Source organism: Lepus europaeus, chromosome 4, assembly GCF_033115175.1.
Source record: "Lepus europaeus isolate LE1 chromosome 4, mLepTim1.pri, whole genome shotgun sequence".
NCBI lineage: Eukaryota > Metazoa > Chordata > Mammalia > Lagomorpha > Leporidae > Lepus > Lepus europaeus.
Window position 1 is genome coordinate 9582055 of NC_084830.1, and position 14177 is coordinate 9596231.

Here is a 14177-nt window from a genome sequence, read left to right on the forward strand (position 1 = left end):
AGCCCCACCCTCTGCCCTGAGTCACACGGCGTCTGTTTAACCCCAGCCAGCTCGCCTTTTAATGCTGTTGCGTTCCTGCTGTGAGCCGCAGCAGCCTGGCGGGTGGCGGCAGCAGGTGCACAGCTCTGTAGCTCCTCGCAGCTGTGGGGTCGTGAGCCGAGCTCCTGTTGCGGGCACGGGCCCTGGTTTGAGCTCAGGGCACTGGACCCCTCAGGCCACTCCCCTACCCACACTCCTCCCCAGCATACCCATACCCCACCACATACCCATCCCTCAGCCACTGCGTTTGTCTCTAACTTGGTAGATATGACGCACAGAGCAATGGACCATGGGAGGAGGAAAACTGAGGGCCAAAGAGATGCGAGCCGGAGGGGGTGGGGTCCCAGTGTCAGTCCAGGGGCTCCCAGAGAATCCTCTACCTTCCTGCCTCCTTGGCTGCCCCTGAACTCCACCGCGCCCTACACCCTGCCCTGGAGGAGGCCTGAGCCCTAGGAAGACCCCAACGGAGGGCTGGAACCAGGCTGCCCGCCGCCTCCCACCCCCACGCACGGAGCCTGACGTCCAGGCCTCTCGGCCATGGTGCAGAGATGAGGGCAGCGCTTTCTGTGGGTGCACAGACCTTGGCGTGCTCTCAGCCTGATGCCCCTCCCGCCTGTCTACCGGGGAGGAAGCTGGGACCCCCAGGGCCGACGGGCACAGCCAGGACAACGCCGTCCGTGTCAGCCAGACTTGGGTGAGCCCCGTCCCTCTCCCCGGCAGGCTGGCCTCTTTGGGGCTCCTTTCTTCCCTCCACTGAGGTTCTCCGAGCCAGCCCAGGCCTTCGAAGACAGACTTCAATGTCCCACAGCTCGCGGGGAGGTGGACAGGAGAGGGGAGTCTAAGGCCACACAAGGCGCCGGGTCCTGGGTGAGGGGCCGGGCGCCCCTGGGGGAGCATGCTGGGCCTCTGGGCCCCGGCAGACACCTCTCTGGCTGGCTGAGTTGGGGGCCAGGTGGATCAGAGGCAAGGAGAGGTGGCATGGCTCCGGTGCTGGCTTGATCTGACCCCTGGCTCAGGGCCCAACACGTAATTAGCAGTGGACATTGATGTGGGGGTCCTGGCACCCAGACAGGCCAACACCGAGCTGGGCTCTTGCCAGCTCCAGGTTTGATTTCAGGCCGACCTCAGGGCCACTGCCCTGCTGTTCCCTGTGGCTGAGATGCTGTTCCTGCCTGTTCTGCCATTCCCTGCGACCTGCGGTGAGCACCTGGCTCTCCTGCAGACTGGGCACACATGGGTAGTGGACGCCTGTGCTGGGGTTGGCGGCTAATGCCTGTGTTCTCCATGGGGACAGGCCGGGCGGCACTGTCTGTGCTGGGGACAGGGTGGCTTGTCTGTGAGGGCACAGCAGACACTCAAGAAAATCAAGGGGATCAAGGCTGCAGCGAGGGGAGGCTCTGGGGGCCACCTGGCTTTGCAAGACTTTCCAGCAGGGGGCAGAGAGCTCCCGGGGTTGGCAGCGCTGAGCAGCGCTCACCTGGGCGGCGCTCACCTGGGTGGCGCTCGCCTGGGCGGCGCTCACCTGGGTGGCATTAGCTTGCCTACCTTGTTTACATTTTCCCCAAAACACGTAAGACACAATAAAAACCTCTAAATCTCAAGTCAGTAAAATCAACCACACCCACACATGCCACCCACACACGCACACACGTGCACACACCCACACACACGCATACATGTCCACACACATGTCCACACACACGCACAGTGACTCCAATCTCTTGGAGGTGCATAAGCACCCATGGGCCTTGTATACAGTGCTGTTGGCTGAGGGAAGGCGCCCTCTCCTCCAGGCAGCCTTCCCTGCCTTGTGCCTGGGGCACCACGCAGGGTGCACAGCAGGGCTCCCTACCTGTTGGTTGGGGGATAGGATGGAGGCAGAGGGAGGTGGAATAAACAGGGCTTGGTGTCATGTGACATCCAAGAGGTCATCAGAGGTCGTGTCCTGGAACCTTTCCGCTCAGCACTGAGTTCAGGTGTCAAGGAAACAACATAGGAGGCTGGATGGCGGGCCAGTGCTGTGGCGCGGCGGGTTAAAGCCCTGGCCTGCAGCACCAGCGCCACCATCCCATATGGGCACCGGTTCGAGTCCCAGCTGTTCCTCTTCTGATCCAGCTCTCTGCTACGGCCTGGGAAAGCAGTAGAAGATGGTCCAGGTCCTTGGGTCCTTGCACCCACGTGGGAGACCCAGAAGAAGCTCCTGGCTCCTGGCTTTCAATCTGTCCAGATCCAGCCAATGTGGCCATTTGGGGAGTGAACCAGAGGCTGGAAGACCTCTCTCTCTCTCTCTCTCTTTCTCTGCCTCTCTGTTTAATTCTGCCTTTCAAGTAAATAAATAATTTTTTTTAAAAAAAGAGAACATGGGACCTGAGACAGTCAGACACGGGTGCTCTCTGTGTGGCCTCAGACAAGCTTCCTAACCTTCCTAAACCTCAGCATTTGCATCTGCTGTATGGGCACAGGAACATCCGCTCCAGAGGCTGCTGGGAGGGTGCAGGGGCACCGTGCATACAGAAGTCCCAGGGAGGGACTGTGCACGGAGCACCCTTAGGAGCGTCACTGCCCTGTGCATCACCGGGGCTGTGCAGCCTCTGCCCCCCGTGGTGCCCCGGGCAGCACGGGGTCTGCCCACTCTGGGCTGGGTTGGGATGGATACCCCACTCCCTCGGGGCTCTGGCCACGTTAAAGATCCCCAGAAGGAAACTTCCTTTGTGAGTGTCCGAAGCGGAGCGAAAGGAAGCTACAGAGAAATCCTGCTTATGGGGTTTCTGGGGCAGGCCGCAGATGAGCGCCTGACCATCAGGGAGCCGAGCCCTTGCTGTTGGCACCACCTAGTGGTCAGAAGCCTTCCAGACCCCGCCCAGACTAGATCAGCGCCGCTGGGCAAACCTGGCTTTGCTAAGTGAGCCTCTGGGTCAGGACGCCTGGTCCAGCACGGACACGCAGGGCACGTGACCACAGCCACCAGCGAGCGCAGATCCCTCACAATCCATGTGGCCAGGGTCGACGGCTCAGCGTCGACTTCCACACCCTAGGTGGCGACATGGTGACTGCAGGGGCCACCGTCTTCCAGATAGGCATCGCGGCGAGGCGCCATGACCCCCACATCAATGTCCACTGCTAATTACGTGTCGGGCCCTGAGCCAGGGGCCAGACCAAGCCAGCACCAGGGCCACACCACTCCTTGCCTCCGATCCACCTGGCACTGATGTCAACCACATGTGGCCTACGAGGAAGGCAGCAGGGGCGGCTCTGTGGTCGCGTCCCTGCTGGGGCTGCTGATGCTGCTTGTGTCCTGGGCTGGGGGGCTCCGTGGCTGTGGTCTGAGTGTCCCCAGGGCCTTCATCCCACCACCAGGTATTCAGGGGGTGGTGAGTGTTTCCCCTGACTGTGGGGCTGGAGGAGGCTTTGAGAAGTGATGAGGTTGAGATAAAATCCTTCCGGTGGAGCCCCCATAAGTGAGTCCCGGTGGTTTACGGGAGGAGGGAGGCAGACACAGACACACTTGCTCCCCATCTCTCGCCGCGTCACACCCTGGGCTACCTGGGATACTGCTACCCGGCAAGCTAAGTCCCAGACCTCACAGCTCCAGAAGCACAAGGCAAAATCCACCTGTTTGCTGTACGAAGTAGCCTGCCTCAGCCACGCGAGAATGATCAGCTGTCCCTGGCAACCCCAGGATTCTTGCCCATGCCGTTGGGTGCCTGTGAGGTTTTCTGTTGACTTTTTTATGCATTTGTTTATTTACTTGAAAGGCAGAGTGACAGAGAGAGAGAGGGGAAGACAGAGAGAGAGAGAGCAAGAGCAATCTTCCATCCACTCATTCATTCCCCAAATGGGCGTAACAGCCCGAGCAGGGCCAGGCTGAAACCAGGATCCCAGAACTCCATTGGGGTCTCCCATGTGGGTGCAGGGGCCCAGGGACTTGGGCCATCTTCTGTGGCCTTCTCAGGCGCATTTGCAGGGAGCTGGATCGGAAACGGAGCAGCCGGGACTTGATTAGGCGCTACATTATGGGATGTGGGCATTGCAAGAGGTGGCCTAACTTGCTGTACCCCCCAACCCGAGGTTCTTACCAGGCTGTCATTTCCATGGGGATTGGCAACTGTCCCTGCTGTCCACACCCTCGGGCAGGAACCTGCCTCCTACCCTACCCCACCCCTTCCCCAGAAATCCCTGCCATTCCCTTGCCCGTCATGAGCTACTCAAGCAGCAATGAGTGTGCCCATTCTGCAGATGGAGAAACTGACCTATGCAAGCCCAGGCTATGTGAGGCCCGGGTCATTCTCTCCAGCAGCAGAAACCAGAAGGAAAAAAGAAAAACTGAAGCCAGCAGAATGTTATCTAGGGAACGCCAGGGAGAGAGAGAGAAAAAAAAAACTCCCTTGGCACTCGCAGGTGGCAGCTGCTCGTATAACAGTCTCCTTTACGATGTGTTCCTGGAACTACACTCGGCAGAGCCCACAGCGGGTATGGACGACGGGAAGGAGGTGGCAGCTCCTGGTGTTTCCAGGGCAGGAGCCCAGCACGCGCTCAGCCTCGCCAGGCCCCTCCTACCAGCCAGGCCAGCTGCTCCCAGCAACAAGTGGCTGCAGTGCTTCCCAAACTCTGCTGCCCGGAACCCCGCGGAACCTCCGTGCACACTGACGGCCGGCCCTGTCCCCCAGAATCCTGACCTACGCCGCCCGGAACCCCGCGGAACCTCCGTGCACACTGACGGCCAGCCCTGTCCCCCAGAATCTTGACCTACGCTGCCTGGACAGGAGTCTGGATCCTGGGCTTTTTCCAGATTGTTCGGAAGCAGTAAACTTTGAGATCCTGTTCTGCAGAATTGTTTGCAATGCAGATTGCTGGCTTCCGGAATGTTTGGCTGTAACTTTTCTCGATGGGAGGTACTCTAGACTAGGGGCCAGGACCCTCAGCTTGACCTGTGACCCCTGGGGATTCTTCTGGGCATGGGAACCATGGCCTTAAAGCACTGGGCAGGGGGAGAGGGGTCTTCCATGTAAAATATTTTCTATTTGTTTCTTTAAGACACACACAGAGAGAAAGAGACAGAGACCTTTTATCTTGGGTTCGTTGCCCAAATGTCCCAGAGCTGGGAACTCCACCCAGGGCAGAGGGCAGGGACCCAGCCGCTTGAGCCACCACCTGCTGCCTCCAGGGTGCGCATTAGCGGGAAGCTGGAACAGGGGGTGGAGCCAGGACTCAAGCCCAGGTGCTCCGGTATGGGGTGTGGGCATTGCGACGGGCCGCCTAGCCACGGTGCCAAACGCCAGCCCACTTGGCTTTTGCATGTATGCATTACCCCCAACTCACTTCCCCTGTGAGCTCACGAAGCACCTCGTGCTGGGTCCCCGGGGGCCTGGCTGACAGCACGTCTTGTGCCGTTCATCGACAACGATGTACTTTGCTCTTGATGCTTCATTAAAATGATTGGAAAATGGGGGCAAAAACCAGACCTGGGAGCAGCTCGCCGTGATCACCGCTTGTCACACACACACACATCTGCTACATGCCCGGCAGTCAGGTGGAGACAGATGTGCACTGCGGTGGAGTGGAGCCCATGGTGCCAAGCGGCTCCAGGAGAGAAGGGAGGAGTTTTTCAGGGGCTTTTTGGGCACAGGTTGCCCCTTCCCCACGTTCTCGGAGCCCAGCACCCACTGTACCCACCCAACTCTCGGGAGCACAGGTGGTCAGACTTTGGTCGGCCAGTACTCAAATGCTCCACCAGGGGGCAGGGTGGAGGCAGGAACGGCCCCACCAGCCCCCGCTGGGCCCTGGTGTTTCAGGGAGGCACTGCTCATCTTGGAAGGGATTCGCTTCCCTTTCTCCTGAAGAGAGGCTCCGGGAAGTGGGAGATGCGGGCCGCTGGGCCCGGGGCTGTGCCTCACCCCCCCCCCCCCCCCCCCCGGCCCACCTGCGTCCCCACTGCACTGTTGCTCCTGCAGAGGGCAGAGCTGCCACTAATGCGAGGAACGGGCTCCCAGTGCCTCCGAGGAGGAGGAGTACCGCTGGGCGCCTGTGCTCAGTCACCCCCTGGGGCCGCCTTTCCTGGGGCTGGGAGAGCGGTCCGGCTTAGGCCGCCTTCTTGGGATGCTGAGCTCCGTGTCCTCGGGGGCACCTGCGCTGGGAGGACCAGGTCTCCGCCCACCGTGGGACCAGAGCCTTCTGCACTCAGCTCCCCAGGGCAGGTGCCAGGGCCCCGAGGGCCCCGTGGCTGATCCCGCATGGGACCGGTGGCTTTGTAAGCTTTCCTACTCATTAGTTTCACAAACTCGCCACCCCAGAGCCTCTACTGCGGAGGGTTGGGTTTACACGTGCAGGTTAGAAGGGCCTGGCCATTTGCTCATTTGTTTGTGGAGTTTCAAAGTGGTGGCACCAGCTCTTGACCCCAGGTTGTGGGCTGCAACCTCCTTCTAACCACCTCACCGGGGACATGGGCAGGGGGAGACATGCCACCCTGTACGCATTTTCAGGGGAAGAAATTGAGGCCCACACATGACAGCAGAACCAGGATGGAACAGGTACTCAGGATCCAAGCCCGTAAGCTGCTGCTTGCCACTTGATTCTCTTAGCAAAGGGGTCCAGGGCCCCTCCCTCCCATGCTGCAGTAGGAAGCCCTGGCTTAGCAAAGGTCCATTCCACAAGGACATCCTGTGTACCCATAATGTGCCAGCAAAGACGGTGAGAGCGAACCCAGCAAGGGAGAGACACGAGCAAGGCTGGTGGCAGGCATAGCGTGTGCAAAGGCCCAGGGGCACGCAAGGACAGGTGGCTTTGCAGGAGGAAAGGTGTGAGGACGGGTAACCCACAGGGAGCAGGGCCCGCAGAGCGTGCCAGCTGAGGGTGTGTTTCCTTCTGCATGGCAGCAAGGCCTGAGGCGCCCTCAGGGGGTGAGAAGCAGTCAAGGAGACCCAGCGCCTACGACAGCATTGGCTTCATGAGGCCGGGAGGGTGGGAACAGAGCAGGCATGAGCACAGAGGCAGGGTTCGGGATAACGGTAAGAAGGTGCCCCAAGGATGAGGCTGGGCGGGAGCAGGGAGTGGAGGCGTGGCTGGGAAGACTGCAGAGTGGTGGTGGGGAGCATGAAGCTGTTGGGGGCACACCGTGTGTGCCCGGACAGGGACAAGATGGCTGAGAGGCAGGGGGCATGTGTGGAGGGCCACCCCAGGGCCGACCACATCCTCTCCAGAGAGGCGGCAGCCTGAGCTGCCATAGCAACAGGTGCCGCACATGCACCCTGCGGCTTGGCCATGCGCCTGCCCCCAGCGAATGCCCGCTGGGCTCTAGGACCCTGGGACAACAGCAGCCGGGAACCCACTTAGGAGTCCCTTAGGTTCCAGGTGAGAAAATGAGCCCAGAGAGAGCAGGTGGCCTGTGTAAAGTCACACAGTGCAACGCTGGGTCCCTCTGTCCTACCTCAGGGCCAGGTCCCAGATCCCTGGTCTCTGAGCACTTCTCTACCCTTAGGTCCTCCTCGCCCTGGCCCCGTCCCCATCCTGGGCAGCCTCAGAGCCCAAGCCCTTCTCTCCAGTTCCTGGAGGGGCCGGGGCTCTCCTCTCACTGCCCCGCCCCCATCAAGGCTTAGCAGACGCTAGCTGAGTGAGGCCCCAGGCTCCCCCGGAGTCCTCACACTTTCCTCTCCACCAGGTAAGAAAGCATCTTCAGGCCCAGCGCTGTGGCCGAGCGGGTTAAGCTACCACCTGCAATGCCGGCAGAGAAGGGCTCCGGTTCGTGTCCTGGCTGCTGGACTTCCAATTCAGCTCCCTGCTCATGCGCCCCAGAAAGCAGTGGAAGATGGCCTAACTGCTTGGGCCCCTGCACGCACATGGAAGACCTGGAAGTCGTTCCTGGCTTCTGGCTTTGGCCAGGCCCAGCCCTGGCCTTTGAGACCATCTGGGGAGTGAACCAGCAGCTGGAAGAGCCCCCTCTGTCTCTCCACCTCTCTCTGTAACTCTGCCTTTCAAATAAATAAATAAATCTGCCAGTAAAAAAGAAGGTGTTTTCGACGCCACTGCCAGGTAAGGACAGAGCAGACTGCCCGTCAGCATGGCTCTGGAAGCTGCAGGGGTTCATGTACAGCAGGACATTGGGTCCACAGAGAAAGGATGGCCACGGGAACCACAGGCAGCATCAAGGGACCCTGTTACTCTGGCCAGAGAGGAGGCTTGCCTGCAGGTGTCATCATCACCATCGTCATCCTCACCATCAATATCATCACCACCATCATCACCATCATCACCACCATCATCATCATCACCATCAATATCACACCACCATCACCACCATCATCACCACCATCACCACCATCACCACCATCACCATCACCATCAATATCATCACCACCATCAATATCACCAACATCACCACCATCACCATTGTCATCCTCACCTCAGTACTGTCACCACCATCATCACCACTATCATCACCATCTCAATACCACCAGCATCATCATCATCACCACCATCATCACCATCAACACCACCACCATCATCACCATCATCATCACCATCATCAACACCACCATCATCATCACTACCATCATCAACTCCATCATCACCATCAACTCCATCATCATTGTCACCAACAACACCGTCATCAACACTACCACCACCATCATCACCACCACCACCATCATCACTGTCATCTCCCCTTTCTCCCCCACAGAACCTGGAGTGTTCGTTGGCTCTCCTCTAGATGAGACAAGGATGTGGACGTCTGAGGATCTTTAGAAGATGCCAGGACAGGTGCCCCAGACAGGTGTCCAGGACAGCCCATTGGTAAACCTGCCCCTCCTCCCCACCTGGCTCTTAACCTGGGGTCTTTATAAACCCCCGCTCCCTTCTGGGACTTTGTCTGCGGCCGGTGCGTCCACCCAGATTTGGATTCCCTGTCCCTGCCCCTGTGGTTGGCGCGCTGGGGATTGGTCCCCTTGTGGGTGCCAGGAGCTGGCTGTGCCATGTCCATTCTTCGGTGCTCTCAGCAGGCCCAGGAGGTTGCTGGAACGCACGCTCTCAGGGCACGGTGTGAGCTCAGCCGGCCTGCGTTTCCTATCCTGGAGAGCACAGCTTGTCTAAGTGCCCTGGGCACCATCGCTGCCCTTGGATTATCAGAGCTCCAGGGGCCCTGTGTCCTGCTTGGCCAGCCTTGTCCAGTCAAAGACCGTGCGAGACGTAGATGGGACACCACAGCTAGTGGCTGTGATGGGAAGTCTGCAGGTTCCTTGTCACCTCGCTTGGCTGCCTGGGCTGTGCTTGCTACCCTTCCCGGCCCCTCCCGGGACCCCCAGACCAAGGCCGCATCTCCTCTCTGCTCCTATGTTGAAGTCACAGCCTGTGGACTGACCCCAGCCTGTGTCTGGAGAGATGGCAGAATTTCCTGGAGCCACCCCAGGGTTTTTGTTTGACCAACGCTCCCAGCAGTGTGGCTGCTTTACTGGTCAGGGTGGGGCTGTCTCTACAACCTGGTGGGCTGGGCGGGCTGAGGATCCAGAGGTGTGGCCAGCGCTGTCTCCCACGGAGGCGTGGGTGGAGGCCTCCTGCTGTGCCTACTACTGTGCCCGTGCCAGATGGCTGGCTGCCCGCAGGGGGCACGCCTGTCCGTGCCGCGTGGGCCAGCATCCCGGGCACAGCTGAGGGCGGGAGGGGCCGTGCTGGCAGCCAGAAGGGGCTGGGAGCGGGGCTGAGGGTGTGGCCTTGGGTGGGGTTGGAAGCACACACTTGGATCCCGACTCTGTAAGAAAGCCGTGTGGTTTATGTCCTCTGGTTTATAAAGAGGCTGTTCTGCCACATACCCGAGGCACACGATTCTGCCGTAGGTCCTGGGAGCAGAGGCGAGTCCCGCGTACTCAGACACACCACACACACACTTGGACAATGCTCAGACTGCTGGGCACACCCCGTGCCCACCAACAGGGGCCAGAGGATGTCTCACCTGGACGCCTGCACACCTGGCCCTGGACCCCCACAGACCTACAACCTCTGTGCACCTGCGGGACGCCCTGCGAGGTCTCAGTCCTCAGGTTCTGGGGGTGTGGACTGGAGGAGCTGAACCCTATTCACCCAGGAGGACTGGGGAGGGACACGTGGAGACCAACACAGCAGTGGCAGGGCCGGCATCGTAGCCTTTCCACCCTGGCGACCCTGCCTCCCCGCCGAGGCTGCAAGTTCTGTGGGGCAGGGACCAGGCACTTCTCCCTTCTGCACAAGTCCCGGGACCAGGGAGGCAGGAGGCTGGATTATGGAAAACAGGGCCCAGGTTCAGAGATCAGCTCCAGGGGATGGCTAGCTCGCTGTGTGACCTGGGGCAAGCGACTTAGCCTCTCTGGGTTTCAGCTTTTGCATCTGCCCTCCTGCTGAGGGAATTTTAGGAGGGGCTTGATGAGCGGGTGTGCATGTGGGCTGGATGAATTGGGGTAGCGCTTCCACGGGGCCACACCTGTTATGTTCAGCCCAGGGCTTGGGAGTGCTTAGCACACGGTGGGCTCTCAGAAAAATGCACGAGGAAGAAAGAGGAGAAAAAGCAGGCCTGTGTGTGAGGCGCCACTACACAGGGCGGATTCCCGAGCCCGTGCGGCTGTGTTCCTGGGCTCCCTCTCCCTCCCCGCACTGGCCCTGGCTCCGCGTGTTCCCATCTGGAGGGAGGTCTTCGCCCAGCAGCCTCCCTCCCCGCAGTCGGCCTGGCAATCACAGCCGTCTCTTCCATAGGAACATGTGTGGTCATTGTTTCCATCAGCATCCCGCCCGCCCCCGGGACCCTGAGTGGATTCCCTTCCATAGAAATCGGAGCGGGTGCTGTGTATGGAATTTCTCAGCGCAGCCCTGCCGGCTGTGGAGTGGATCCGGGCTTGGTGCCACGTGGTGGGGGGCCCTGCCAGGTTGGAGGGCTCCCCCAGAACTCCAGTGCCGAGGCTGGGTCCTGGGGACCCCCGAGGTGTGGACGAGCAGGGGTGGCTCCCCAGGTGGGGGCTGCTGGGGGGAGGCAGCCTCGGTTCCTCCCGGGAGCCCCCTCTGTCCCTGCTGCCAGCTGTGGCTACGTGGGCTTTGAGGGAGCCCTCGGCTGTGGCCCCGCTGCCCCCAGCACCGGCTGCTCTGGGGGCTCCCGGGGACCTGGAGTCACCCACAAACATCTGTCTCCCTCCTCCACCTCCTCCTCCTCTTCCTCATCCCGCAGTCTCAGACGTCCCCGATACTCCTGCCTCTTGCAGCACCTGTGAGCCTGCACCAAACCTAGGTGCAGCTCTCCCAGTAGAGGTGAGGGCTCACCTGGCTCCCTCCGCTATTCTGGGAAAACTCTAGAAGAAAGCTTGGGGTATGGCATCCAAGCATTCCCCCTCGGGTCCCTGGCCACTTCCTGAGACGCTAGGCAAGTCCCTTCTGCCCCTACCCCCTCCCCCAAGGCTCCCTCGGTCTCCCTCATGACACGGAGCCAGTGTTTTTTGTGCAGGGTTACAGGCTGGCCCCATGCAAGGTGAGGAGCACCCAGACTTGAGCCAGACACAGTCCCCGGGTTGTCACTACAGCCCGTCACCCGGCTCCCCATCGGCGCCAGCTCCCAGCCTCCGATCTGCCCGACTCAGATGCAGAGTCTGTGAGCCACAGGTGAGTAGCTTAGCCCTGAGCCTCGATGGCCTCATCTGTGAAAGGGGCACTTGGATCCCATCAGTGAGTGAGTCCGGATGGTCCTCCTGCCAGCAGCAGGCACTGGCCCAGGCTGTGGGCTCCTGGATTCAGATGCCGCCCGCCTGCCTCCCGGCTGCCCGCCCTGCGCCTGCCTCCCCCTGCCCCTCCCGCCACACCGGCTGCAGTGGCATGGGTGTGCGCTGCCACGTGTCCAGCTGCCCGGCTTCTGGGAGGTGCCCACCTCTGCCCCTCCCCCTTGGAGCACCCTGGGGTGCAGGTGGGAGACAGCAAGGCTGCAGGACGCCTCCTGGAGGGCCGGCGGCCGCACCGGCAGCCCCAAGGGTGCTCACTCTGCCAGCCGCTGCTGTGTGAGCCCAGGGCGGCGGCAGGTGCCCCCGATGCTCAAGAGCAGAGCTTTTGCCAGACACTGGCGTTTCCCATCTCTCTCCTGCATCCCATCTCAGAGGCTCGGGGCTGTAGAAGTTTGACGCAGACACCCCAGAGGTGTCTTGAAACTGCCTGGCTTTGGGCTGCTCCGGGGCTGGGGGCGGGGGACGCGTGCAAGTTCACAGGACCAGACTGGCAGGGCCGATCTGGGGTCCAGGTCCACGCTCACCGGCTCTGTTGAGCACCCCTTCCTGTTTCGTGGCGAGTGGGAAGAGGGAGGAGGCAGGACCCGCCTGGTTGCCCCCCCAAAGGATGCCCCTTCCTCTCCTTGCCTGCCAGGTCCCTCGGAGCCCGGCGGCCCTGCCTCTCCCCCACGGGCTCGCCCTGGCCCCCTGGATCAGCACCTCCCTGTCCGCCCCCACCAGCGGGCGCTGCCCACCCTGCCCGCCGGCCCCCCGGCTGCCGCAGGACCTGGAGGGAAAGCAGCTGGGTCCCCTCTCCGAGCTCCCCCCCAGGGCAGGACTCACCGTGGCCAGGCCGCCGCCAGCCGCCGCGACTGCTGTCACTGCCACCAGTGCCCAGGGCAGGAGCCACCTCATGCCTGGAAGTGAGCAGCACAGGCATGGAGCGAGCAGCCTGGAGGATGTGGCCGCCTCTCGGGGGAGCTGGGCCCAGACTGGCTGGGCCCATCAGGCAGACAGCAGCTGAGCCTCTTCCGCGGCCCGCGGCGGCTTTTATGAAGGCGAGATCTGACGTCAGGGTGGAGGACAAACCTCGCATTTTCCTCCGAAAAACTTTTCCTGCCCCTCTCTCTCTCTCTTTTTTTTCTTTCTTCCCTCTGTCCCCACCTCCAGCCTGAGCTTGGCCAGCCTCCCCCAGCTCTGACAGCTCTTAAAGGGGAAGTTCCCCAGCTACGCTTTCACGCCGGGACGCTACATTCCCACCCAGCAGCAGGCAGGGTGCAAGGGGTAGAAATGCGACCCCCTCACTCCTGGTCCTCATTTGTGGTTCTCAGGCTGTGAGCAGAGGGGGGCTTAGGCCCAGGGACCCCAAAGCTCACGCTATCATCATGGCCTTACCCGCCAATGAAAGGGGCCCTGCCCCTGCCCCTCAGCCAGAGGGCCCTGGTGTAGGAGCCTGGAGACATTTCCCTGGGGAGCGTGGGGCTCCTGCTGGGCCGTCTCCTGATGGGCTCCAGCCCAGCCCCGCCACCCCCACGTGGACCACCACGGCAGGGGCCTCCTGCCTGGCCGCCAGCTGCTTCTCCCTTCCCCCAGCATCCACTGGGGCTACCCCGGGACCTGGTCTCCACGGGTCACCTATTGGCTGTTGCACTTGGCATGGCATGCCCAGTCCTGGCGTGGCCTCTGGGGCCAACCCGCTCCCAGACCCCCACCCCGTCTCTCTCTCCCCTTCTCTCTCTCTCTCTCCCCTCTCTCCCTCTCTCCTTCTCTCTCTCTCCCCCCTTCTCACTCTCCCCTCCTCTTTTGCCCTGTGCTCAGCCATGCTGACCTGCTCACAGCTCCTGTCACACCCCAGCAAGTCCCCATCTGCAGGCTACAGAAGGAACATTGGACCCTGTGGTTAAAACCCCAGGTGCTCCTTGGCTTCCCTGTTCCTGCAGGATGGGGACGTCTGTGTGGATGCTTGGAGGTGGCAGCCGGCTTGTGTCTGTGCAAAGGGTTCCACAGGGGCTGGCTCTGATGACTTCTCCATCCATTACTGAGGAGTGGGCTTCTGACCCAGTTATGACCCATGAGCCAAAGTGGGAAATTTCTGGGGGCAGGGGGCTCCTAGAAAAGATTTCTTTCCTCAGGAGAGGAAAGATCATCTCTTCTCTTCCTCTTCTTCTCCTTATGTCCAAATGTGATGGCTGGAGCTGGAGCAGCCATCTTGGATGTGTGAGGCACCAGCCTGAGAATGAAAAACCAGCCTACTGGGAACAGCAAAGCACAAAGAATAATAGGCTGTGTGTTCCTGGGACTTTGTGTTGCTCCTGAACCAAACCTGGAACCGCACCACATTCATCAGTCGCTTACTGTGTAAGCCATTGTCAGCCGCATGGCCTACTCCTTGGAGCTACACATACCGGAGAGAAAACCCAGAGACGCTAGGCCAAAGTCTCC

The 14177-nt window shown here is 60.9% G+C and overlaps 1 protein-coding gene across 3 annotated transcripts in view; it reads right to left on the bottom strand.

Moving 5' to 3' along the window:
- CCN4 (cellular communication network factor 4) overlaps nucleotides 1-12766 on the bottom strand; it is a 34118-nt gene extending 21352 nt beyond the window's left edge. For all 3 annotated transcript variants that reach the window (XR_009865661.1, XR_009865660.1, XM_062187958.1), the window contains exon 1: nucleotides 12579-12766. Coding sequence is in view for 1 of the 3 variants with exons in the window: in XM_062187958.1 (XP_062043942.1) it covers nucleotides 12579-12650 (72 nt within the window). In the remaining 2 variants the exon portion in view is untranslated. The remainder of the gene's footprint in view (nucleotides 1-12578) is intronic.
- Nucleotides 12767-14177: the final 1411 nt, after the last annotated feature.